Below are 26,987 nucleotides of genomic sequence, written 5' to 3' on the forward strand. Positions count from 1 at the left end.
CCCTAAAATAACGCCGGGCTTGGATTTCCCGGTGGGTGGGCTCCCCGCCTTCGCTGTGCCGGGGGTCCCGGGGCTGCCACCAGCACCCCGCGCTGCGGGGAAGCACCCGGCCCTCGTGGGCAAAGCCTCCGCCGGGCTCCTCGTGTCGGGGTCGGGGCCTGGGGGGGATCTGGGGCTGCGTCCCCGGGGTGAGCTGGTGGGTCCGGGGCTCAGCGGGCGTCCGTCGGCGCAGGGAGCGTGGGGGGCGATTCCCCCCGTGGCGGCTGCCGGAGGGGAGGGGGATGCCGGGATGCGGCGGGGCTCGGCGCTGTGCACGGGAAAGCTGGTGAAGGAGCAGGAATAGCTGAAAGAACTAAATATGGAAACTTGGATAAAACAGCGCTGAAGTAGGGAGATGGTTTCCTAACAGAATTCAAAGCATATAAACAAACTCAGGGAGCAAGAGAGGTTGTCTGGAGGGGGCCTTTATGAGTAATATTTAGAAAAACTGGCTGAAAATATCTCAGTAGGGAAGGCTATTTCATCAAAGCAAACTTCCAGCTTTGTGGGGAAAGTGTCAGTCCTGGGCACGCGTTGTTTCGAGGGCAGAGCCGGTGAAAACACATGCCTCGATGGTGAAAAGCCTCTCCTCCTTTTTTCAGCTGCCACATTTTGATGATAAAACGTGAAGTTTCGTGGCAATAATAAAACACTAATGACAAAGTTTTCAGTTTGATTGGTAGGAAACTTTCGGACTGACTGGTTTTCTGCTTCCCCCGACAGGTTGCTCCAGGATCCCTCGCCGAGCTCCTGCCAGGAGAGACTCGGGGCTCGTCCCGGCACGCTCAGGGCCGGGGTGTGCGGCACCCGCAGCCCCCACAGCCGATGCCCCGGGAAGCGCTTCCCCGGAGCAGGACGGACAGAAGCTCCGGGCTTGGTCCTGCACAGGCTCTCCCATCTCTAATTTCTCTTAATTGGTTAAGGAGCTCAGCTCTCTGGTTTGTCAGCTCCTCACCACCTTCTCCTTCACGTTTTAGTTTTGTGCTGGCGAAAAGGGGGCAGTTTAATGCGATTACTCGGATAAAACCCACGTAAGAGGATTCGTGGGGCTTGGCTTTACGGCACTGCGGGGGCTCCCGGCGGCGTGTGATGGCCGTGGGTTAACGGAAAGCGCGGAAGAGGCTTTGCAAGCCCCTCCATCATAGGCACCCCAAACCACGGTGACCCCAGGGTTCTGCAGACCCCACGGGTGCCACGTGCTCGTGGCGTGGCTGTGGGTCGTCCCAGCAAGAGGCAGACATTGACGGGCAACAGAAAACACAGGCAAGGGGGCAGAAATGCTGAGGGCTCTGGGGCCGGGCTTTTGGGGAGGGAGAGGGCTGCACCTCATGAAGGGTTGTGGGGAGAGGATGGGTTACGCTGGGACTGGGTAAGCCCAGCGTGTTTTGCAGAGTGTTTTCCAGAATGCTGCCCCGGGCAGGCACCAGTCCCTGTCCAGAGGGCGAGGCTGTGGGGTGGGCCGAGGGCTTGTCCCCTTGGCACCGCTGGAGCCCTTGCCCAGAGGCTGAGCTCGTGCTGCCGGCGCTCGGGGAGGTTGTCGGTGCTGCACCGGCTCCGCAGCCTGCCCTCCTGCTCCTGGGCCGTGCCCCGCTTCTTGCAGGAGAAGGAGCTACGCCAAGATGCTGTAAAATCTCTTTTCGCCATTCTGCAGGGAGCAGTCGGGTCACGTGGGCTCACCAGTATCCTGCTGGGAAAGCCAAGCGTGGTTGATGCGAGCTGGGCACCAGCCAGGCAAGAGGCACTAGCACACCATCTGCTCCTCCTCGGGAGGCTGCAGGCGCTGGGAAACCCACTGTCCTGCAGCGGGACCACGGAACCGGAACCGCATCCCAGCTCCGAGCTGCAGCCTCTCCCTGCGGCCGGCGGGATGGTGGAGCTCACCTGGGAACGGGGCCTCTCAGCTCTGAGGGGCTCACAGGCAGCTCCTGTGTTAGGCTTCATAACTCTGGGGGGCTTTAATGGCTTCTCTGGTCTCTGCCCTGGAGACGGAGGGCTGGGAGGGGTGATGGCTGGCGGGGGGCTCCTCAGCCAGAGCAGGTAAAAGCACCTTGCTGTGCCAGGAGCCGCGTTCGAACCCCAAGCTGCCCGAGTGCTCAAGCTGCCAGCGACCCGCAGCGCCGGGGCTGACACCGGATTGTCCCTCAGCCTTTCGGGCTCCTGAAGAATCCCTTGGCAACACTCAAACCATCATCTCTCCTGTGTCAAATTATCCTTCTGGCTTTTACTTTCAATGCCGAAGACAAGCTCTCTACAGGGCCTCCAGAATTGTGTGTACGTGTACGGGCATGTTGAGGTATACTCTTAACTTAAATATAATGAGACATCACACAGATGGTCCCCAGCGAGGAGATGTACCAGGTGGGATGTGGCACTTGCAAGCTGGGTTAGGAGCCAGGTTTGCAGCCTGGCATCAGGTGTGAACTGAGCTGTGCCACAATGGGGCAGCCTGCAGGACAAACAGCATTGAAATCTGGCCCTAAATAACCTCTTTTTCCCCCAAAATCTACAAGGCAGTGTGTCCATGTCCATGCATAATTTATACTCAAGTTTTAATTTTCTACACTTTTCTTTGCTTGGGAATAATAGCCCCAAAGCACAAGCTTCTCTGGGATGAGTCCAGAGGACTGCTGTAACGGCCGTCCCGGGGGGCGGGAGGGGGCTGAGCCGACCAGAAGGGCCAGGCACGTCCCCTCTGCTCTAAGAGACGATTTTCTTCAGCGTCAGACAAATTCAGCCCGTCCAAAACCTGGCCCCGGGGTGCCGTCAGCGCGGCACAGCTCCTCAGGGTTCCATTGCCGGCACGGCAGGGAATCGGCCGAGCAGATAGCAGATGCTGATTAAGTGCGAACTCAACAAATGACGAACAAATTTATGCAAGCACCGATAAAGCAGAGAGTGGAAAAGCGCTTACTTTTTTTTTTTTTTTAATCTGTCTTGTTTCTCTTGGCTCCTCCACGTCTCGGGCAGGCTGACACAGAGACCTCTGTGTTTGCAGATGGCTGCGATCTTCCTTGGGGCTCCAGACAATGCCTCCATTGCTGCCGGGGGAGCAGGTGGGAAGGAAACGGAGCATCACGGGCGCAGCGCAACGGCACACAAAAGGGTTCGGCGGGAGGAGGAGCGGGGCATTGTGCAGAAACCCCTCGCATGGGGCCTGGTCCCTGGCAGGAAAAACAGCTGGCTGGTTTGACAGCTGTGCCTGGCAGCAAAGTCAGCAGCGGTGCTGGCTAATTGATTTCTAAATGAGTCATTCTGGGGGGGGGCCCTGTAGCATTGCATGTCATCACCTTCAAACGTTACAACAAAAGGAGGCTAGCTTAGGAAGTGTGAGAATTGATGAAAAACCCCAGCTAGCACGGCTTTTATTTTTCTTGGCTGCCTCGCAAGTGCCCTGAGATCACAAAGTTGCAAGAGCTTCAATAAAACTGCAGGGATTCGCTGCCAGATCTCTCCCACTTCAGCGCCAACACGTAGTCTTCAGGGCAGCCGAGCGCTGAAACCGCAGCGTATGCAGAACTTTGTCCCGGTTCCTACGTTCGGGCAAATGTCACACAACAGAAACCACAGCCCCGAACTCTCTGTGTCTGCAGGACGCTTTCCCCCCTGGACACGGTGCTGTGCAGCCTGCTCTGGGTGACCCTGCTGCGGCAGGGGGTTGGGCTGGGTGACCCACAGAGGGCCCTGCCAACCCCGAACATTCTGTGATTCTGTGACACTGGAGGGATTTTCTTCTCACGCAGGGCGCAGAGCCCCAACAGCGAACCGCCATGCCGGAAACTTCACCAGCAGACATCACCAATTTTGGGAACTCCATGGAAATGGGGGGTGGAAGCGCAGCAGCCATGCCGGACCTGACTTTCCTTCCCCACCTCAAATGACATTTAAAGCTCCAGACAGGCAACTCCTCTTCCTAGCTGTAAATCGGATGCAAACGATTTGGGCACCAGAAAGATAGTAAGGAGGCAAAGGAGGAGTCACTTTTCAGGATGCACATTTTCATGGGAAAAATACTGGAGCAGCATGAGTCACGCTTCAGTGTAACACGTCCTCGAGCCAGGAAAGCGGTCCCTGGGAAATGAGGTAGCTGGCTGAACCGGAGCGCAGACTTTTGCTTGACGCGGGTCCAGCTCGCGTAGGGTAGTGGCAGAAAGCTGCCCTGCGATGACGGACCAGAGGCCTGCGTGAGGAGCGCTGGACAGCCCGCCGAGGTCTCATTCGGACAGCTCTCAGGGCTGGGAACCTCCGCGGAGAAGCCCACGGAGCAGCGACCGCTGCCCCGCGGCTGGGCTGCCCGCGGGGTGCAGAGCTGGGTCAGCCCCAGCACAGCCCCGCGCTGCGACCGCCACGCTGCCAGGGGACGACCACGTCCTCGGGTCGGGGAGCGGCAGCGACAGCTCCCTTCAAGGCCTCGGGTGAGAGACCGGGGCCGAGGCAGTGGGCTCCCCGCCCAGGGGACTGCCCCACGCCGGCCCGCCCCGGCCTGAGGCCTCGGCCCTGCATCCCCGCACAGGCCTAGGCCGGGGCTGACCAGGCCCGGGCCCTCCTGCACCCAGGGGCTCGGCTCCGCCCCCCGACGCCGGGGCCTCTCACGCTGAGGCCTAGGTCCCGGTCCCGGTCCCGCCCGCTGAGGCCTCCCCGCCTTTCCCCAGCGGAGTTCTCGCGAGAGCAGCTCCGGGTCATGCGCCTGCGCAATGCCGCGACCCAGGGAAAGGGGCGGAGCCTCCGCACTGCCGCCTGACGGATCCGCCGCCATCTTGTTTCTCGGCCGCTGGGCGCTCGCTCTGCTCTGGCCGCCCCCCTCCCCCTCCTTCCCGCCTCCCGCCGGTCGGGCCGGAGGCAGCGCGGGCGCCGGGCGGAGGAGGCGGAGGTCGCGGCGGCGGCCGCCCCGGTGAGTGCGCGGGGAGCGGGCGGGAGGCGGCGGGGGGAAGCGGCGGCCCGTGAGGGGGCGCGGGGCGGGGGCGGCCCGAGGGGGTTCCCCCCCCCCCCCCCATTCAACGGCTCCGTTCCGATTGGCAGAGCCGCACCGCACTCGCTGATTGGCCCCCGCCGGGGGAGGCGGGCGAGGGAAGCTGCGCGCTGATTGGCCCTCGGCGAGCGGACCAGGGAGAGGACAGGAAACCGAACCGCTTCCCCGCGCGGCCCGGGGTGGGGGAGGGGCGTGCTCAACGCTCTCCCCGCGGGGGGGGGGGGGGGGGGGGGGAGCGGCTGGGCCCGGCCAGGATGGAGCGAGGCCCTGCGGGCCCGGGGCAGGGCGCGGAGGCCTCCCCGGGGTGGCCGGTGCCTTCCCGGGCGGCGTCCGGCCGGGGGATTTGCGGCGGGAGAGTTCTGTTTCATGCCCCGTTTTACCGATCCCGGGGGTTTTTATGTTCCGCAAGCCTGAACGGGGCTTCTCCGGAGCCTGCCTTAGCACGGGGTGGGGAGGGGCAGGACCCACGCCAGGCCAGGCTTGGGACGGACCTGCTGGAGAGCAGCTCTGCGGAGAGGGACCGGGGTGTCCTGGGGGACAACAAGGGGACCATGAGCCAGCAGTGTGCCCTGGGTGCCCAGAAGGCCGATGGGATCCTGGGGTGCATTAGGAGGAGTGTGGGCAGCAGGGCGAGGGAGGTTCTCCTTCCCCTCTGCTCTGCCCTGGGGAGGCCCCATCTGCAGTGCTGTGTCCAGTGCTGGGCTCCCCAGTTCCAGAAAGATGAGGAGCTACTGGAGAGAGTCCAGCGGAGGGCTACGAGGATGAGGAGGGGACGGGAGCATCTCTCCTACGAGGAGAGGCTGAGGGAGCTGGGCTTGTTCAGCCTGGAGAAGAGAAGGCTGCAAGGGGACCTTAGAAATGCCGATCAATATCTGCAGGGTGGGGGTCAGGAGGATGGGGCCAGACTCTTTCCAGTGGTGCCCAGCGACAGGACAAGGGGCAACGGGCACAAACTGAAGCAGAGGAAGCTCCAGCTGAACCCGAGGAAGAACTTCTTCCCTCTGAGGGTGACGGAGCCCTGGCCCAGGCTGCCCAGAGGGGCTGTGGAGTCTCCTTCTCTGGAGATATTCCAGCCCCGGCTGGACGCGGTGCTGTGCAGCCTGCTCTGGGTGACCCTGCTTGGGCAGGGGGTTGGGCTGGGTGACCCACAGAGGTCCCTCCCGGCCCTGACCATTCTGTGATTCTGTGAGCTGCAGGTCGGTGGGCGAGGGAGTGTTCAGTCCCCGCTCAGAACCCAAGGGCGCTGAGTGCCGTGAAAATGTCTGCGTGTACATATGGTCTCCCTAGATCCTGCTTTATTCCTGAGAAAATGAAAGAAATGCCCCCCAGTAACTGGTAAAGCGCTGTACATTAAAAGCAGCGTGAGGATGGCGCGGATGAAAGCGAATTGGGTTTGGCCGGGCCGGCTCTTGTCCATCCACCTGCGTCGTTCGCCGCGTGGGTGCTGGGGGTCAGGGCTGTGGGCCCGGGGCAGCTCTGTGGTGGCAGGGCCAGCTGTGTGTTGGCTGAGCTGTGTCCGGGGGCTGGCGCCGGAGCCCTGTCAGCCCAGGTTGCTCACAGAAAAAGAAACGATAGCGCTGGTTGGCGACTCTTCGTGTCGCCTTCCGAGACACGTGGCTGGTGACTTATTCTCCAGATAGTTGGGAAGAAATGCTTCTTGGCCGTCGCAGTAGCTGTCTCGGTACGTGCAGTGAAAAGGGACGCCTCGCCCGGCTTCGCTTGCGGTGCGGAGCAAGCAGCCTGCGAGCGCGTGGTGAACATTTCTTCTAGTCCTACATGGGGGCAGTCGGCCTGCTGGGCCGTCAGACACCGCTTACTGCTGGTGCCCTTGGCGACGTCGCGTGTCTTTGCTCAGGCTTACCCGTCCCTTCTTAAATTAGGTTACGTTTCTGGACTAGGCTGGGTCTGTGTTCGTTTTCAGTTGAGCCGTGCTCTGGTACCAGCCTTAGCTGGGCCCGGCCACTGTGCCGTAGGCGCTGGTCGTTGTGGGGACAACCTGGTGTCCCTCGCGTCCTGTCGGAGCCACGCTGGCTTTCGTGTCTCTGTCACAAGGGCTCGCCCGAGGCGCCGGCTCGCCGGGGGCTGGTGGCTGTCGGGCTGCTGCGACCGCCCCGAGTGGCGGCTTCAGCCACGTTTGGGGATGAACGCGGCCAAATTTCCACAAGTACAAAGCAGTGATGTGCATCCTCCCTGAAGGCACTACAGTTTAAAATTCTCTGTACAGTTGCAGTAAAATTCGAAGTCGCCTCCAGAATAAAATCTTGTCTTTAAAGATCCAAAACAAGATTTGCAGCAAATTACAACACGGACACAGTGTCAGGGAGTTGCTCTGTTAAATTTTTATAGTGTAAACGACCGGATGCAAAAATCTCAAGTCCACTATATTTTCTATACATAAAATGCTCACCATATTATGAACCTTTGATGAAAACAGTTGTCAGTTGAATTCTCTGTTGCTATAAATATGGTCAAAGCGAAAAGCGGTGCCTTGAGCCGGGCCTCTCACACCCCGGCGCAGCAGAGAGCTGTTCGCTCCGAGCGAGGACCGGGAATTGGGCGTAATCCCGCCGGTTCTCGGGTCGCTGCCGCTTGGCTGGGTGACCTTGAGGCCGTCACCTACCCCGCACGGCCAGCCTGCTCCCTCTCATTGCTTTGTACTTTGTGAAGATCGCTCGCGGCCGTCGCTGTACGTTCTCGTGTCATACGTGAATACCGTGCAGGGACGCTTTCCGAGAAGTGCGGCGGCCCGCGGAGTGCGGCGGGAGGTGACGCTCGCTGTGCTGGGAGCGTTCCTGTCCCCTGACGTCTTCCCAGTAGCTTTGTCACTAAACCTTTGGAGCGGGGTTTCGGCAATTCCGGAGTGTTAGCTCAACTGCCCTGCAGGATTTCAGAGCCAGAGCAGCTGCGACGATTGAAATAAACCCGTTACTGCAGGGGTTCCCAAAATTAATTTGGGGTTCTTTTGCTGTTGTGAAGGTTTATGGAATGCTGTGGGAGTCGTAGCTGTTCCCGTGGCCATGCTGGGCCGCAGCTGCGCGTCAGAGGGGGGCTCTGGGTCCGTGGGGGACGGGGGGTCGCGTCCCGGTGCGGAAAGGCACGCGGGGCCGTGTTTGGGCAGTCGGTGCCACTCGAGATGCCAGCGAGGCATTCCGCCTCGGTGGGAAAGCTGCTGGGCTGCTCCGGGTTGGTTTTGCACGAGAGTACTTGGCACCCCTCGATCGTAAGCGTGCCGCAGCTCTCATCTGGGGCGTGACGCGGGGAGGAGAACAAAGCATGGCAAAGAAGTAGTATTTTTTTTTAAGACATGTTTTAACCAATTATGTTGAATAAATCACCAGGAAGATCTATTTTTAAATTAATCTCTTTTTGAGGAGCTACTGGAGAGAGTGAGGAGCTACTGGAGAGAGTCCAGCGGAGGGCTACGAGGATGAGGAGGGGACTGGAGCATCTCTGCTACGAGGAGAGGCTGAGGGAGCTGGGCTTGTTCAGCCTGGAGAAGAGAAGGCTGCGAGGGGACCTTAGAAATGCCGATCAATATCTGCAGGGTGGGGGTCAGGAGGACGGGGCCAGACTCTTTCCAGTGGTGCCCAGCGACAGGACAAGGGGCAACGGGCACAAACTGGAGCAGAGGAAGCTCCAGCTGAACCCGAGGAAGAACTTCTTCCCTCTGAGGGTGACGGAGCCCTGGCCCAGGCTGCCCAGGGAGGCTGTGGAGTCTCCTTCTCTGGAGATATTCCAGCCCCGGCTGGACGCGGTGCTGTGCAGCCTGCTCTGGGTGACCCTGCTTGGGCAGGGGTTGGACTGGGTGACCCACAGAGGTCCCTGCCAACCCCGCTCCAGCAGGGAGTTCTGTCTCAGGACGCGGTGTGACGTCCGTCTGGGCCCGGTGGGTGTCTGCGCGGGGTGACATGCCCGGCTCGTGGGCTCCGAGCGCCACAGAGCTGCCCGGGGAAGGTTCGCTCGGCCTCCTGCGAGGGGCCGGGGTCTGTGGTGGTGGGGCGGCTGCCACTGACCCCGGGGATCCCTCCGTCCGTCCGTCCCCTGGCCCTGCGTTCAATGTCGGTCTTGGCGCTGCGTGTCTGACCCGGGTCCCTGCGCGGAGGATTCGGGGGGTGCCGGGCCCCCGGACGCTCACACCGGGGGGTCTCCGGGCCCCCGCAGTCCCCGGCTGGGGGTGGGGGTCCGGGACCCGCTTCACCCCCCGACTGACCGGGAAGGGCAGCGCCCGCAGCGTCCCCCACACACAACCGAGGCGTGCGGGGGCTCCGCCGCGCTGCCCGCCCGGGGGGCTCCGCGCTCCCTCCCACCAGGGGGGGCGGCGGGGCCGCTCGCAAGCAGCGGGGGGGGGGCGGCCCCGGGGGGAGGGGGAGCCCTGGGAGGCCCCGTGCTCGGTGTCCATTCCCCCCCCCCCCCGCGCCGTGCCCGCACGTGCAGCCCGGCCGCAGCCCGCGCGCTGCCCCGTGACGCGCCGGTGCGCTCGGCGCCCCGTGACGAGGCGGCGGCGTGCGCTGCTTGGAGTGACAGGCGCGCGGGCCAATAGGCAGCCGCCTGACGACTCTCCCCCCCCCCCCCCCCCCCCCCGTCTCGGTCTGCTGGAGGAGGGGAGGAGCGGCCAATAGGAGGCGGCGGGGAGGGCCGGGCCGTCGCGCCGCGGAGGGGCCGCGGGCGGGGAGCGCCGCTCTGACCCCTGCGCCGACTCTCAAGGTAACTTTAAAACAGGAAGTGGACCCCGAGGTTGCGCCGCCGGCGGCAGCCAATAGGCGCACGGCGCCGCGCCCCCCCTCGGCGGCGCGCAGCCAATGGGCGCAGGCGGGCCGGGCAGGGCGGGCGCAGCAGGGTTGGCTGAGCGGCGGCTGTTAAAGGGGCCGGCGGCCCGGTCCGGCGGGGACGCGGAGTCCCGGCAGGCAGGGGTCAGCTCAAAGACAAAGGGATGGCGGGGAGGCCCGGGGGCCGCCGCCCCCCGCCGCAGCCGCTCCACCGGCCGGCGGGCAGGGCCTGCGGCGGCCGCGGCCCGGTGAGTCGATCGCGGCGGCCGGAGCCGCGCCGGTTGGGGCGGGGGGCGGCGAGGCGGCGGCGGCGGCCCGGTGACGGGAGAGCTAGGCCGCGGCGGCGGGGGCTGCCTGCCTGGCCTCGGGATGTCGCGGCCTTGTGCGGCGGGAGGCGGGGGGAGGCGGCGGGGTTGTGGCCTGGCGCGGCGGGGCCGTCTGGGGCCACCGCGGGGCCGCGCGCGGCGGGGGAGGCCGCCCCGGGGCCGGTAACCGGGGAGGGGGCACAAAATGGCAGCGGCTCCCCGGGGCTGCGGCCGAGCGGCGCGGGGGGGGGGCCTCCCCCGGCTGCCCTTGGCCGGGGCTGCCCCGCGGGCACCGGTCGGCGAGGCGGCTCCGGGGGGGCGGCGGAGCCCCCGCACCCCCAGCCATTCGCGGCCCCTGCCTAGCCCCGGCAGCCCTTTGTTTTCCGTTTTTCCTCCCAAATAAGCACCGAAGGTCACAGGAGCCCCGCAGCCCGGCGGTGACAGCCGCGGGAGCGGGGTGAGGCTGCGGCTCCCGGGTTTTCCAGCGCCCCGGGCTCTGCGGGCCCTCCCACGGCCCCCCGCTCCCCGCCGGGCCGGGTCCCGCGCAGCTCCCGCCGCCGGAGCCGGGCCGCGGCTGGGCTGGCTGGAGAGAGGCCTTCCTCCGCCGGCACGGGTGACCTTGAAATGCTACCGCGCCGAGGCGGGGGAATGGAGGACAAAGTTTGTTCACGGCACTTTGGACTGAAGGAAAAAAAAAAAGAGAAAAGAATCCAAGTGGAAAAATGAAGCTGCTCCCGACGGCCGAGGGCACCGAGGACACGGAGAATAGTTTGTAGGGTAGAATTAAAGTTCGTTTTGAGCGAGGAGTCGAATGGCATTGCAGACATTCCTTCTCCTCCGCTCTGCCGAGAGATGCTAAGTGTTGTCGCTGTCCTTGCTTCTCAGAGGTGAACTGGGTGACACGGCTCCAGCGTTCTCAGTCCGGCTCTTACCCTTGTTTTTTTTTTCCTCTGATTGCTGTTTGTTGACCTTAAAAGTACTGTTTTGAAAATTCGAGGTAGTTGCGTTGTGCAACGTATTTTTGTAGAGAAGGGGGCCCTGGCGCATGAACCCGACCTGCCCGTGGGTGTCAGCTGCGGAGAAAGCACCGCGTCGCGGGCTTGAACCTCAACCTGCACGGTCTTTGAATTGCTGCGGCCTTCAAGGATTATTTGGGGTATTTTAATTTAAATTAAGACTGGTGAATAGCATCACCTTGTCTCAGGCAAAGCTTGTGCAACTTTCTGTGCCGCCTGGCACATCGTGCCGGTTTCAATCCGAGAAGGGGGCAGAATGAGAAATGTCACCGTAAGTCATCTATTAATAATGGTGGCTGCTCGGGTGTGTTAGTGGAATAGCAGCGACTTCTGGAGCAGGCTGCTGGCCAGAGTCGGGGGATTTACTGCGAGCGTGAAGGTCATTGGTAGCATCTGTAAGCAAAAATGAGACATTTTAAGATTTTTGCCTTGAATTTAGGATATATTCGGCTGCTACGTGCTTTGAAGGGGTGGCAGAAAACAAGGGAAGCAGCTACCGTAAGGTGAAATAAGAAATGCTGCAGAAGTCCTCGTTACACCCGGTGTTTATCGTATTTCATCACTTAAGCTGGGGAGAGGTTGTAGCTCTGTAAGAATGGGTGCTGCTTGATCTTTCTAGGTCAAGAGCAGCAGGAAAAACTGAAAGCTTTTGGTGGCACTGTGAAGGGATTTATTAACTAATTACACCAGTTCCTGACTTCTTCTTGCAGCACCGTAAGAGAAAGGAAGGGCTTTGGATCCTGTTTTACGCCGCTTGGTGCAGTCGGTGGTGTGTCCCCTCTGCCCGAAGGTCCCCTGGGCTGTCCCGGTGGCTTGGCCTGCTGGAGACACAGAAAATGGGCTCAGCTTTTTGCTGAAGGGACTTTTCCGTGCTTGGTTTTTGCAGTAGTTTAACTGGCAGCGCAAGTAGCGAAGGTTTAGAGGAGAGTTTCATTGTGGGAAATGCTGGCCCTGGGTTGAGCACCTCGGTGGCCGGGAGGAGGAGGAGGAGGAAGCATGTGGCTCCGCTGTGTGGGCGGTGGGTGCCCGCAGGAGGTCACCTTTCAAGCCAGTGTTCCTGTCTGGGCTTGGTGTTTTGTTTTTTTTGTTTTTTTAATCGGACTAGTATCTGGCGTTTATATAATGCAGCGTGGCGTCTGTATTGTAGTAGTGTGGGAGCATGAAGAGGTTTCTTAATTTCAGGGCTTAGCGATCTGCTTGTGTTGTAAGCGAATTAAATTGGTGTGGCTGCTAACTTAAACTCTTTAATTACTTTCTTTTAATGAAGTAGACAGTTTACCTTATGTTTCAGAGGGTCAAAAAACATAGGAACTGTTAAAAGGGGCAATGACAGCAAGATCAAACTTCAGGATACCTGTCAAAGCTTCCCAGGAGTTACAGAGTGGGTTTTTATTGTTTGTTCTCAAAAACTTCAGATTTTCTACATGCAGAGATCTCACTGGGGGGTTTTTCTTCTGCTGCCGGTTTAGAACTTGCTCTGCCAGTTGGGCACTTCCTATAAATCAAAATGGGTCACTTTCACTCGTCTTTTCTCATTCAGTGAAGGTGACCCAGAAGGGTATAGATTTGCATGTTTATAATACAGGATCAGTTTTTAAAACCAAAAAAAATTGAATAATAATAAAAAAGAGGCCTGGTGAGCCCATACTGTCTGCCTATCGAGCAGTACAGGTTGTGCTTCGTTTAAGTACAGACTGCTCATCTCGGGAGGCAAAAGGCTTATGGTTGTTTCTATGAGCATTATTATTTTTAACTTGTGCAAGATGCCGTTTGATAATGTAACTTATAAAAGTGAGTAAAGAAGGTCATAGGAACATTGAATGTTAGAATTATCCCTATAGAAAAATAACCCTGCAGCCCCCTAAAAGCAGTGTGCTTATATGCCTTTTCCACCCAGAGTAACGAAGTTCGCAGCGGACAGGCCCAGTTACGGGCTGCCACGGCCTTTCGCTCCGCTTGAAAACCATCACCAGCTCTGGTGAGAAACTCGTATTTGTCATTCACGGTTTTCTAGGTTGTATCTGCTGCTGTCCGGCTGTGGCTTGAATTGTTCTTTCTGCCTTCCCCTCTTCCCTCTCTAGCAGCACAGTGGTGACTGAGCAGAAAAGTGCAGCAGAAGAGCAAAGAAACACGCAACACCAAAGGCTACGTTAAAATCAAGGCGTAACTTTGCCCTAACTGTGCTGCAGCATCTGTGCGTTGGCGCAGGATCCTGCGACGGCTGTCTGCTCCGGCCGCTGCCTGGGTCCCGGCGTAACCGGGAGGATAACGGCAAGCACCCAGTTCAGCTTTTTCAGCCAGTTAAATTGTGTGGCTGTCAGAAGGATGGGAAAATGTGAGGGCACTCGTAGGACTTTCTATGTAGAAACTCTTAATGCGGAATTATTTATAAATAATTCAAAATATTAAGGACTGACATTAAAAAAAAAAAATCGTAATTCCCCAGTCTGAGCATCTGTTTAATCCGTACTGTTTTAACCAGCATTTTTCTTGTGCTTGTGCTCCAGAGCAGTAAACGTGTACGTAGCACGATCAGAACTGCTGCTGCTTAAAAAATGAAATAAAAGGAACGGGCAAACCTTCCCCAGTGCTGGCCAGACCCCCCTGGCAATGCCCCTCCTGCTTCTGCCAGCTGGTGGGGATGGTAGTCGGAGGTGGGCTCTGCGGTGGTGCCTGGGGTGGGCTCTGCGGTGGTGCCTGGGGTGGGCTCTGCGGTGGTGCCTGGGGTGGGCTCTGCAGTGGTGCCTGGGTGTTGGTAGATATGTACCAAACAGACACCACCAACGCTGAAAGCCAGCGTTGGATTTTGAACTATTTGAAGCACTTCCCGAGTGAATGAAGCCGATCACTCAGTTATCACTGCCGCGTGTTGATGCCAAAGCAGAGCCGATGGGCCTGAAAATACTCTCGTTGTATTTCGACTTTGCCTTAATACACCGCATGCTGTGGTATTGTATACGTTCAGGGTGTGAGACAAATACTTCTGTGCTGTGACTACCTGATGTCCCTGCAGTTGTGAAATTCCGTTCCCACGTGGTACGAGTCTGGGTGAGATGCCTCCTGCCTCCAAGAGCAAGGCACCACCTTAATGTTTCTCACTAGATTTTTTTTTTTTTTTTTCTATAAAAGTGCGAGCATGCAGCTATTCAAGACTGAGTCCGTGTAATTTGGTGAAGGTGAGTGTGGTATCACTTTTTCTCCTTGTTATCCTCACTAAGGCTGCTGTTAAAGGGAAGCGAGTAAGATGCACGTATACCAGGGGTGGGAAATGCGTTGAAGTGTGTAACTTCTAATTTCTTTCAAATTTATAAAGCTGCAATACATAACATCGAGTTTATGCCGAGTGGGTTGAGGTTAAAATTTATAAGGTGACGCACACGATACGCAGTATTGTTTTGGTGTGCGCCAACTGTCGTATTGTATGAAGCAGACTTGACGAAGTCAAACGTGCTTTAGTTAAAAGAGCTTTTCCGTTTCTGCAGGGTGTTTAATTTAGGAGCTGGAGAGGCAGCACGATTCATCCGAGACACTTGTTGTTATTTGTCTGGGAATTTTCATCCTCTCCTCCTTGCTCTGTGTGCTTGCCTGCCAAAATTGCGCCGCAAAGAGCCCCTCTTTAATAATGTTTAACCATTGTAACACCAAATACCAAGCGTGACCCTTATGCTGCACTTTCGTTCAAAGAAGAAAGGAAAGTAAAATAAACAGAACAAACAACAATTCAGATTATTTTGTTTGCTTTACCTTTTTAAAAAAAACTAGTGCTATTTTTTTGTGGCGTTCTAATATTTGTAGCCTGGTTTTTGACTCGGTGCTGCGCTGTGGGGAGGTCGGTTCTCCATTCTGCAGCGTGGTTTCTGGTCCCGTGCCGTGTCGCTGGTGGGTTTCAGTCTCTGGCGTGTGGATGTGCGCTCCCCAAACCCTGCCCAGCATTCAGCATCGTCTGCATGTTCCTGTGGCCTTTCTGTGCACGAGCTAACGTGGAACATGAGGAAGAACTTCTTCCCTCTGAGGGTGACGGAGCACTGGAACAGGCTGCCCAGGGAGGTTGTGGAGTCTCCTTCTCTGGAGACATTCAAGACCCACCTAGACAAGGTCCTGTGCAGCCTGCTGTAGGTGACCCTGCTTCAGCAGGAGGGTTGGACTAGATGACCCACAGAGGGCCCTTCCAACCCCTACTATTCTGTGATTCTGTGACTGCTGCTGGACAGAGAACTTCTCACAGTGCCGTTAGGTGCAGAAACTCAGTGCTTCTGTAAAAGTAGGTGTTATTCCTGATGTTTTTTTCTCTCCTGAAGGAGTAAAGCTGACAGTCGCCTGCCCGACACTGCAGCGTATCGTTGTCTGCGCCAGCGGTTGCCTGTGACTGCTGGGTCGCACTGTCGTCGGTATTAGGGTATGAAACTCCGCACCGTTTCTCTGGGCACTCGTGTGTGCGTTCAGTAAAACGCCTTTGCTGGGTGCTGTCTGTGCAGTAGGACATTCTCCTGTCCGGTGCGACTGTAGCGGCTCTGGGGACTCGGTTCTCATTCCTGCCGAGCCTGTAGCACATGCTTTCCTGCGAGGCCGTTCCCACCTCGGTGAAAGCTACTGCCTTGCTTGCAGCTTTGTGCAGCTCTCTGTGAGACCAGGGCTGTAATTTCATAACAAACTCGGTATCGTGGAGGCTGTCTGGCTAATTTCTGCTTTGCATGGATGAAGTCGGGGTGGTTACTCTGGCCCTGCCACCTCCCCTGCAGAGGAGCCGGGGTCAGCTCTGCTGCTTGCTCTCTCTCTTGAGTGGGCAGTGGAGAGGCAGCTCCTATGTCAGCACACCGAAACCCAGCTGCCCAGTGTCCGGGGATGGGAGAAGAATCACGGAATGGTTTGGGTTGGAAGGGACCTTATAAATTATCCAGTTCCAACCCCCTGCCATGCGCAGGGACCTCTTCTGCCAGCCCACGGTGCTCCAAACCCCATCCAGCCTGGCCTTGAATGCTTCCAGGGAGGGGACACCCACAGCTTCTCTGGGCAGCCCATGCCAGGACCTCACCACCCTCACGGTGAAGAAAGGGAGGAGCAGAATTCCTGCCGTAGGAGCTGGGTGGAGGGGGGGGAGCAGGAGGCACGGCTCTGTGTGTGATCCGGCAGACATCGATTGCAGCGCAGCGGATCAGCAACGGGAGCGATGCAAAGCAGACCTGGCCCTGCCAGGTGGTGAAAGCGAACCTCGGTGGTTGAACCAGTTGTCTGCTGTTGGAGGCGGTAATCCAGATCCCTCCCTCGGAGTTGCAGCTGATTCGGGCTTAAAATCGAATGCCCTACCTCGCGTGAATGAAAACAGCAGTCATGCATGAGAGGTGTTAGGGAGCTACTGCTCAAACAGTGCGTTGAAGGTAGGATCATCTGCTCTAAATACTCATAGAAAAAAGGACTAAAGGTACCTGAAGAGGTCATCTTGTTTATTTTCTCTCCTCTAAGGCAAGATCAACTCAACTTAAACACCATTTTGCAGCTTTCTCTTAAAAACCTTTAGCAATAAGTTCTCGGTGTCCTCTGTGATTTAGTGCAGCTCTTAACCAGCCTATGATGTTCGATTTTAATTTTGTCAAGCAAAAGAAATCTGCAAAGTCGTACCTTATCCGACAGCCTAGAGTGATTCTCCCGTCAGCTGACATCAACCACTGATGGTGCCAGCTATATGCTGGAGGCTTGTGCGTATGTAATACCGCAAGAGGGAACAGATAAAAATAAAACTGAGGAATTGCAAAAGTTTCTTATAATAGCACGTTGGAAGAGAGCGCTTGCGTTTTGAATGATGTTGGTTTTATTGAAAGCCTCTTGAAATTGTTTTGAAGAAGTTGAAGGGTTATGTTTTCGTCCAGAGCAGAACTTTGGCCTTTCCTAAGCTTGTGCTCATGACCTCTTCCCGCTGCCTGAAAGGCTGCCTTAGGTTTTTGTAGCTCTGTTTTATAGAAATAGAAGACAGTTGCCGTGTCTTTTGGATAAATATTTTTGGCGTTAAAGTCCAAGACTTCTGATTTTTGGCCTATGGTTTAGCTATACTTTTGTTCATAATTTGTTGCCTGTACATAATGACAGATGTTTTTATACTTTGATAATAACATTACTACTGTGATGTGCTGAAATAATTATGCTGTGTATGTAATGCTACGGATTATACAGTCAATTATGTTTCATCTTTATAGTGTTCCTGTTTCTTTTTTATTATGATGTGAAGTATTGGGTTTTGTTCAAAGCTGATCTTGTGTCCAAAAAAACAGTGTATAAATCTCTTGAAATGTGGTGTTTTCCCTCCTGCCCCCGGCGCTTGTTCGGGTGATGTTTTATAGGCGAAGCCTTTTCTGGGCTGTCATGTTGACGTACCAAAACTGGGAATGCGTCTTGGCTGGATGTGTACGTTGAAGCGACTCCTCCTTTTGGGAGGCGTTTGGCAGGCGTAGCGACGGCGGCACGTGGAGCCTGGCTCTCGCCAAGCCCCGTTCCCAGGGTGCGCGTTCACTGGTTTTTCTCATGGAATCGCTCAAAACATCAAGAGCCAAAGGCTCGTGTGTCGTAACCCCGGATCCTTGCGTGCTGCAGCTTGTGCCTCTCCTTTTGTTTCGGCAGGGCCAGGCGAAAATCTCGTTAGTGGTTCTCCCCTCTGCCGTAGTGCTTTGTGCCACGCTGTGGCAACGTCTTGGTTTTTTAGACCTCTACAGCATTATTTCAAACTTCATTTGTTCAGCTCTTGCCACTGGTGGCAGCTACCGATTCCTCATCAGGTGAGAAATGCGCCGTGGAGACAGGGTTCGTGTGCGGTTTTGATGGGACTTGTAACTACGGTGCCTCGCTTCGTAGCTAGGAAACCTTCTGCAGAGGATGACAAGCTAGTTGTGTGCCCATCTGCCATCATGTTCCTGGTGCCCATGTGGAGACCTTCCTCAGGTGCTCTCCCTCACTGCTGTGTCAGAAGCCCGGTGAGTTCCCTCGGCAGGTCTGGACAGCTCTCGCCGCTTTCCTGAGCAAAGCTAGAGCTGTGATGAACGGGAAGAGCCGAAAATGGACAGAACGCAAGGCCCATGGCACTGGTTTGGAAGAAATGTCTGTCTGGTTGCAGTGCCAACACAACTGCCAACATGACTCAAGTTTCTGAATTGCATTATTGGTTTCAAAACTTTACATAATCGAGCAGGCAAGGCCTGAATTTTAAGGTAGAAGAAGGAACTATTGATCTCAAGCACAATTAAGAGCTATTTTTATACCACCACGGTCACCCCCCAAAGCAAGTAGAAGTCATTCTTGGCTGTCGTTCTGGCACCTTTGTGTTTCCAGCTGTGCCTTGCACTTGTGCTCCTTGGCCTTCGCCTAGTGAACATGCAGTTTGGAACTGGAATGGACATGAATTTCATCTTATTTCGTGAAAGGAGGCTCCGCTGAAAATACGGATGTTGACTGCAGTAGATCTTGAAGCAGAGAAGATGTACAGTGAATCAAGGTATGCTGTCTCTGTGGAAGCAATTTTGGACCATTAACATGACTTCCCAAAGGTTTGTTTGAAAACAAGACAGCACAGGGCATAATGTCATGCAGCAGAGGTGGTGGTGTCGCTCTGCGGCACGGAGACCTTTGCAGTACAGATTTGACCACTGTGATTACTGCCGAGGCCGGAGAGCATTGTCGTAGTCAAACTTGGTGTATGTTCTGTGTTTGATATCATAAAACTCCCTCAAAATAGCGCTGAGTCACGCTCATGGAAGTAGCGAGAGCAGCATCTCGCTGAGGGTGCCGATACGTGGCTTTCTCTCGTACATCGAAGGCTCCTCCTTTGCTCACGTCTAAAGCAGCGTGTTACTAAATTCATATAAATCCGTATTTATTCTCCTTGTGAAACTAGTTCTTGGTTGCTAGATTGTTCCTCCTGATGCTGGCAGGATCAGGTGTCTGGCACTCATTGCTACACAGAGCTCATTCTTTAGATATGCAAGTGCGGCTCTGCACATTTTACTTTTAAATCAAGGGACAGGCTTCCAAAACAGAACGCTACAGTTTGGAGAGTTAGTGCGTCAGGCTGGAAGTGTCACAGAGTGCCGAGATTAGTATTTATTCTAAATACTCACTTTTCAGCTCTATGGATCTATTTTTTATTCTTCAGACTTCTAGAGTTTTTGCTAGGCGCTGTGGCATTGGTTTTTATTCTTTGCTAGTAAAGATGATATATTAAAATAAAGAAAGGAACTACATTGCTTGTTTTCTCCTTTTCTACTTCCTAATAATTAACTTGTGAGTTTTATGGGATAGTGGATGTTGTAAATCCAGCAGCATCTTAAGAAGAGTTGGGGGCTGGGGGGACGGAGGCCTGCTCAGCACTGTCGGTGGGGCGGTGGTAAATCTGGATTTGTATGGTGATAGAGTCTGGCAGGGGGAGTTTGTTTTTGCAGTGGGAGGTTTCAGAAATATTGGTGTGTTATCCTTATTTGTAGCTATAATCTAAGGATGTCAAGGCAAAACATTTGCCTGAGCTTCTGTCTGCCTTCTCTTTAGCCTGTGTCTTCAGATCTAGCCATCTTTTTAAGAAGTTTGGATGGGATCTGCTTCTACTGCCGTGTGATACAACGCTGTGTAAATCGAGCTCCTTCCCGTAACGTAAGTCATGGGAATGTGACTGTACTGTATGCAAAGAACCTGACATTTCTGCTACCACCAGGGTCTGTGGTACCTGATGATGCCAGGTTATTGCCTCCTTCGAGAGCCTTGAGGCTTTCCAGTACTTCCCTCTGGCATTTGCCGTTTGCATATCCCGTCAGAGATTTGGATACATTTCATTTAGGTCTGCTCTCCACTCAGCTGATTGTGTGTGTTTGACTTCTTAGTCAAGGCCAGCTTGGGGGTGACTGAAAAGCAGGCACGTCAGGAGCTGTGAGCTGACCCTCACTGGCTGGGGAGGTTGTCCTCTGATTCCCGAGCAGCCCATGGTGTCCCATGGCCGTGGCTGGCAGCCGTTGCTCTGCTGGGTCTGCCAGGCTGTTCCTGGCCCTCAGTTTTCCAGCTGAAGAGCTCTGGGTACCTGCTCCGGGTGGAACTGCAAGATCAGAGGTCTTGGTTTTATTTGTGGTTGTACCGTAGTTTGTGTTTTCAATAGCAGGTTCTTGCTCAAGTGTGCAGATTGTAGGCATCCAGTGAGACAGCTTCATTTGACGGCTTCCCCTTCCCATGACATTAAAGAGCACAAGCTAGCATCTGTTTAAAAAAGAGAAGAAAAAAAAAAAAAGCAGCAACAAACAAGCAACAAAAAAGCCCCAACCGCAGACAGTAGAGGTGTCTTTGCACTTGCTCTGTGTTCCTATGAAGTGAAGCTCTTCAGCATTTGTCAGCTGCCACAGGATTTTGTAAGTTGAATGTTTGTAAGAGGTGTTCTGCTCCGGTGAGCAGAAAAGCTCTAATTGCAAAGTGTTGATGTCGTAGTTCTGGAGATGTGCTTGCTAATCTGCTCTGTAATCACCTCCAGGCATTTCATGCGTAGGCCTCGGCTTTTTGGCCTTCCATTTCTTTTTCCCTTAGTCTGGAAACAAATCCCTTTGTGGAGCATATTCCAGGCTGTGTGGTGAAGCAGCTGTATCTGTCTCCCCTGTTTTTACACCTTATTTTTTGTGCTGTCTGTGTTGGGGGGGGGGGTGTTGTTGACTTGCTTATATCTAATTTGGTGGTGTGTCCGTGCTGTGTGCGAGTGTCCTTTGTGTGTGCAGGCACCTTCTCAGCTGGATTCTTCTGCAAGAGCACCTCTGCATCGCCTGGGTTTGGGGTTGCAGGCTCCTGGGACTCGGGCTGGTAGTTGAGCTACTCCCAGGTTGGCGTAGCACCCCTCTTTGCTCCGATGCAGCATCGGGGTGCCGGTGAGAGGACGGCTCTTGGGAATTCGGTGTTGTGCGGAGCAGGAGCGTGTCAAGCTTGCAAGGTACTTGCCCAGCTTCTGTCCAGAGACGCAGCGTTGCTGGGATCAGCAGGTTCTCTCTGGTTGTGGTTACGCTTTGTGGCAGCCAGGTGAGGCTCAGGATGGACGTTGACTTCTGTTACTCAGCAGCAGGATGGTGTCGGAGTAGCCACTTCGCTCTGAAAACTTCTGAGGCTGTCCCCTGCGTTACGTGAATGCGGTGCGGGGAGCGTGGGGATCCTCAGAGCACCTCTCCCCCGCTGCCTGGGGCTGTGGAGGAAAGCTGGAGAGGAGGAAGGGTGACGTACAATGAAGCTTGAAAACCTGTCTGCAAACTGCGTATCAAAAAAGACAAGCAGGTTTAGACACTGATACTGTGAAATCCGAGGAGCTGCCTCCCTGTTGGCTTCGGGTGGGCTTATCTTCTGTCATGTGCTTTGGGTTTCTTTCTCTTTTGTTGGCTCAAATCCTGATAGGAGGCATTCTTGGAAGCAGAGAGCACAGCTTCCCCTTGGGTGAAGGAACTTACCTAATTGCGCAGGAATGGTTTCCTTAGCAAAGTTTGTCCCGCAGAGCCAGCGCAGTGGGTTTGCGTGACGCTTTTGGGTTTTTCTCTCTTGCTGATGATCCTCTAATGCTTGCAGGCACCTTAAATGCCACTCGTGTATGTGTATTTTAATGGGGAGAAATGACTGTAGTAATGTTCTGAGCAGTTTTAACCTACTCAGGCTTTTATTTTGTATTTCATTCTACAAGTTTTTCAGAAAATCAACCCGTTGGTGACTCTTGTTTCTGCTTTTACTCAATTTCCTTCCAATTACCCTGAACAGTCACTTAAAGTAGCAATTGTCCCTCGGTCAAGTGTCAGGCTGTTCATTTTGCATTCTGAAATCAGTCGTCTGTTCACCTTAAAGATAGGAATTTTTTTGTATTCATTGACAGGACTTTTAAAATTATATATGACTGGAGTAAAGCATTTCTTGCTCTTCCTGAAATCTGGATGAATATCGCAGAGGCTCATATTTAATGCAAGAAGCTCGCTTTTGCGTGTGGTAGGGGGTAAAATGGCAGTGGTGGATTTTTCTTCCTCTTTGCCTCATTAGCTTTTTTCTTTTTTTTTTTTTAACTTGTTGTTTCTTAGGGTTATGTAGAGCATTATATTCCAGTACAGTATTTAAGTGGGTTGATTGCAGGTAGTTTGTATTTTTAAAAAAAGCCTTGAAAAGTGATTTGACTTATCTTCGAGATGAATTGCACCTACAGTTGCAGAGAAGACCCCATCTAGTGTTAGTGTTGAAATATTGCCCGTACTGAGCAGATTTCAAGGATTAGCTTTGATTTGTGTGGATAAACTATTTTTTGTCTGTTTGACAATGCAGATCGAGGGGTGAGAGTCAAATGCCAGTTTAAGATTCTCATTAGAATATTTATCTGTATTTTCTTATAAATACTTGAAATATCTTAGTTTGTGGGTGGATAGTATTGTAATGCAGATTGCTGAAGAGTCATCAAGTAACTTGTCAGTTATTTCTGTAGGTTCCTTACCTGGAGTTCTTCCTGGCTCGAACGTGCGATCTCCTGAGCCCCGCTTCGTCATCCCCTGTCAGAGTCCCCTTCGGCTCTTCCCACGCCTCCCGTGTCCCCTGCTCAGGTTGATGAAAGCAAAATACGACTCTTCAGAGTCTGCCTTGGAAAGCGTGGGCTGCGGGAGGTGACAAACTAATTGTCTGACATTCAGCTCTTTGATCTGCTAAGCAGTTTTTACGTGTCGTCGTTGCTTTGCAGTAGTAGATTTTGAAAGTACTGGCAGTTGGCCGCTGCCTCCCGTTGCTGTGTTGTACGGTGTTACTGGGCTTCCCTTCGGCTTGAGGAAGGACTGAAATCAACCTTGACGTGGTGGATGAAGAGCGAACAGGGCTTGTGCCATCTGTGCAAGAGCTCAATCTGCTCTTGTGTCTTTTTCCATTGCATGGTGATGTCAAATATCTGTGTGTATCTTGAAATCTTTCCCTGTAAAAAATGTAGCACCCCCTCTCTCTCGGTGTAAGTTGAGAGACACAGAGACCTATTGTTTGTGCATGGTGTGTGCGTGTCACTCGCGGAAACTTCTGAGCCGCTCTGGGTGACCCCGAGAGCGTTAGCGTCAGTAGCTCGCTGCCTTGCTCGCTGGAGGAGCGAGCGGCGGCTCTTCAGGCATCGCCAAGACGCGCTCAGCGCATGGCAAGCAGCGAGTCCCGGCCTGTCGGGTTGTGTCTCGGCAGGTCCCGTGTGCGCCTGGGGCTTTGGCACAGCTCCCCGTCCTTCCAGGCTGCCATCCCTGTTGGGAATCCTGCCGGAGCCACGCGCTCCTGTCACGTGGAGAAAGCCAGCCAGGCTGGTCTTGGTGTTGCGAGGGATTCCCCGAGTTGTGCATCTGTCTTCATTTTAATGTGAACTAGAGCTGTCTTCAGAGTCGCTTGCCAGAAAGGCAGGACTTGATCTAGGGCTTTGTGGGAGCCGGAGCTCGAGGTGTGCCTGGGCAGTGCCGCGGGGCTGGCACCGTCTCGCTCGCCCCAGGATGGGGTCGGTCGGTGCTGCGTGTCCTGGCCTCTGCCCCATCTCCGCTGCAGCGCAGCGTGGTTGTAGGGGACAGTTCCAACCCAGTTATTGTCCCTTTGTTTTCCCCGTATGAGTTCCTGATCGCTGTGGTACAGACTGCAAATAAAGCCATTGGCAGAGATACGTGTCTTAACGCACAGGCAGCATCCAGTACAAATTTAGTGACAGCCGGACTTGCTTAACATCCTGCAGTGGCAGAATGCTGAGTGACAGGCATGGGGCTTTTAAAAAGTCGCTTCGATTAAGATTTGAATTTTAAATCTTACTTTGTGCTTTTGACATTCTGCATTATACAGACTGCTAATTTCTCCAGTTGGTTATACCCAAGGAGAAGAGGTATTTTAAAAATACTTTAAAGCCACAAGAACTGACACGTTTCAAATAAGCTCAGAAGCAACTGTTTCATTACGCTTTAGAAATAATATTGGGCTGACACTGGCGTTCTGGTTTCAACTTGAGGGGGGTTTACTGCCATAACCTGTACTGCTGTTGGCTGTAACAAGTAAGGAGGAGAAAAAAAAAGAAGTTTTATAATAGGCACACACTGGAGTGTGAGCTGTGACTGGGCATCAGTTGTGTTCTGTAACTCCGTCTGAAAAGGCAGAGCTCTACCGGGGAAATAAGGAGACTATTTTTGCTTTCAATTGTTTTTTCTTTTTTTTCTTTTTTAATGTTCTTTTTCAGTCTTTGGAAAAATAAATAAAACTTAAAATAAAGCCCAAACGCCTATTCCAGAGGCTGTGAGTATCTCTGCATTGTGGCTGTGAGACCTGCACTGGCATATCTTGTTTTGACAGTTTTCCAGAGCGGTTAGCCAGGCTGGCCCCTTCCTGTAGTCCTGGGACTTGGAGAGAAGCTCTGGGAGCCTGTGGCTCCTGCCTTCCTCCCTCCTTCCCTCACTGCTAACGCTTGGTGTTGTTTCTCCCAGCTACCAGAATGTCCACAGATGGTGGCTTCGGCACGGGTGGCAACAGCGATGCCCAGCAAAGCCTCCAGTCCTTCTGGCCGCGCGTCATGGAGGAGATCCGCAACCTCACGGTGGTGAGTGTCCTCGCCGGCTGGCTTGTTTCTGAAGAACTGACAGCGAAAAGTGCGTGGTGGCGAGATAAATCTCAGCTTGAACGTACTCCTGCTGCGTATGGTATCCAGCGGAGTTGGCTATTTACACACTGCAAGGGGGCCTGAAGAGCTGATAAATAATCATTCAGCCGGGCTTGGGACTGTGGGCTACGACTGCCGGAACCGGAGATGTGAACTGAGGGCAGCTGATTCACAGCGTGATGAGATGTGATAGTCATACCTTCAGCTCTGTCTGGATTGAACAAGGAGACAAAGTTGAATCCCAGGTTGTTTCAGTGGGCTAGATGATGACTGTGGCTGCTTTCTAGAGAATTGCAGAGGAATTATCTTCTGGTTGGGGAGGGGGAGGGAAGGGATATTAAAATAGCTACGGGTATAAGTGTAGCTGCCATAAGCTGTTTTAGCTAACAGAAGATTGAGGGATTTGAGAATATACCTCACATTGTACTACGTGGGCTGTTTTACTGTTTGAATTCTGTAATGTAAAATGTGTGACCAGTGTGTGAGGGAGCCCTTAGCCACGCCAAAGGACAAGCCACATCAGTGCCCTCTGGGAGATGTGACTGTTCGAAAGACAGCTCTTGGTCTTTTCCCCCCTTCATCAGTTCAGACACCTGCTTATTGGCAGACAGTTACAATTTTATGAATGAATTTTTGGGTTTAGACTTTTACATAGAACTATATTGCGCCCTCTTTCAGAACTGTCTCCTTTGACAAGCCTGAAATTTTGAAAATCACTTGAATGCCAAGTGCATCGTTATCACATGCTTTATTAATTTAAAGACATTTGATTAAAAAAATTGTGCATAGGCTGAGAATAAGAATTGGACTAAGTAGCTTCTGGTTTTTTCCATCCCTAAAGGACATGTGCCTGAGAACAAGGGCATATAATAAAAATGACTTTTCAAGAGAGATTTATAGATTACTGTGATACAGTGGTCCTGAAAGCACATTCCCGTGCTTTGAATGTAAGTGAAAACAAAAGAACTCCAGTCAAAGACGGGCTGTTCAAAGTGAAAACCCCAATCCAGTAGTCTGAAGATAAGCTGCTTTTTTCAGCCTCTATGCGGATAGTTGATTAAAGAAACAGATGTAGAAATTTGTATGCATAACCAGAATTAATTACTTTCCTCTTTCAGCACAGCGAATTCTTGTGTTCAAGAGATGTAGTTTGTCTTCATCTCCACATGAAAGGGGTTTATTCTGCAGCTTATCAAGTACGGGCAGCTTAATTTTTAACCGTCGTGTGAATCTATTGCATTGCAAGCTAGTAAGTCATTGACAATTTAGCTGAGGACCGTGGAGCTGGGAAGGAACCAGCATAGCTGCCAAGCGTTCCTATGCATTTGTCCCCTGCGCAGTCAAATCCTGCAATTTGGTGTGCATCGTGTGGAGAGCGGTGCCGCGGGGCGGAGGTCGGAGCAGCTGGGTGCCCTAAAGCCCGCTTCGGTTGCCCGCTTTTCGGGGCTGTCTCTGCCTGGTTTTATGCATTTGCCATGTGCCACCGGTAGCTAAAAGTCAGGGGGGGAAAAAACAGGGGAGCTGCTTTAGAGGAACAAACCAGAGCTCCCTGTTCTCTGCCCCGTATAACAGAAAGGACTGTAGCCCAGTCTTGGAGAAATGGGAAACGGAACTGGGCTGCAGCTTGTGTCTCGGCTCCGCAGTGAGTTAGAAGGGGCCCGTGAAAACACTGAGACCTAATTTGGAGAAAAAGAAAAGATGAGGAATTGGTGTCTAAAGTTTGTTCTGCTGGGTGGTGGCCAGTCGTGGTCATGCTTCCCTTCACCATAGTACTTGCGTATTAATTTTGATTTATGGGACGTTTGCCCGTCTGCCTTAAAGGAATAACGGAGCTTTAATTTTTTCTCATTCCTCCCACTGGCTCCCTTCTCTAAAGGTTTTAACAGCGTTGTACCTGTGCGTATCTGCTTGCAGTTCTGCTGTTTGTAGAAGTTAATATATTTAACACTGTTAAGAGTTTCACAAATTAGAAATTTTGTCCTCAAAAATCGTTTGCTTGGAGCTCATGAGGCTCTTTAAAAAGGAACGAGCTTTTTAAAAAAAAAAAAATCTGAAAAAAAAGAAAACCTCAACCAAAAAAAAAACCTCAGAAAAACTCCTGGGATATTTTTCTATGCCCTAGCAACCCTTTGCCTTGTTTATGTGGTGGTTGCTGGTTGCACATCCCACCCTGAGCACACTGTGTGTTCGAGCACAGGTCCCAGCGCTGGCCGCCCTCTGCTCGGGTTGCCCAGAATCCTCGGGCAGCACCGCGCTCGCGGGGGGATGCAGCAGCCCTCGGCGCTC

General features: G+C 54.0%; 1 protein-coding gene across 4 annotated transcripts in view; it reads left to right on the forward strand.

Moving 5' to 3' along the window:
- Positions 1–4,764: 4,764 nt before the first annotated feature.
- The window catches only part of NFYC (nuclear transcription factor Y subunit gamma), a 37,301-nt gene continuing 15,078 nt past the window's right edge, over positions 4,765–26,987 (forward strand). For 2 of the 4 annotated variants that reach the window (XM_075437849.1, XM_075437851.1), the window contains exons 1-2: positions 4,765–4,927; positions 24,529–24,641. In XM_075437849.1, coding sequence (XP_075293964.1) covers positions 24,537–24,641 — 105 coding nt within the window. In that variant the 5' untranslated portion in view covers positions 4,765–4,927; positions 24,529–24,536. Of the gene's footprint in view, positions 4,928–9,634; positions 9,710–9,927; positions 10,020–24,528; positions 24,642–26,987 lie in introns of those variants that run through there. The other 2 variants (XM_075437850.1, XM_075437852.1) reach the window with 2 other exon arrangements.

The sequence above is a fragment of the Opisthocomus hoazin genome, chromosome 17 (assembly GCF_030867145.1).
Source record: "Opisthocomus hoazin isolate bOpiHoa1 chromosome 17, bOpiHoa1.hap1, whole genome shotgun sequence".
NCBI lineage: Eukaryota > Metazoa > Chordata > Aves > Opisthocomiformes > Opisthocomidae > Opisthocomus > Opisthocomus hoazin.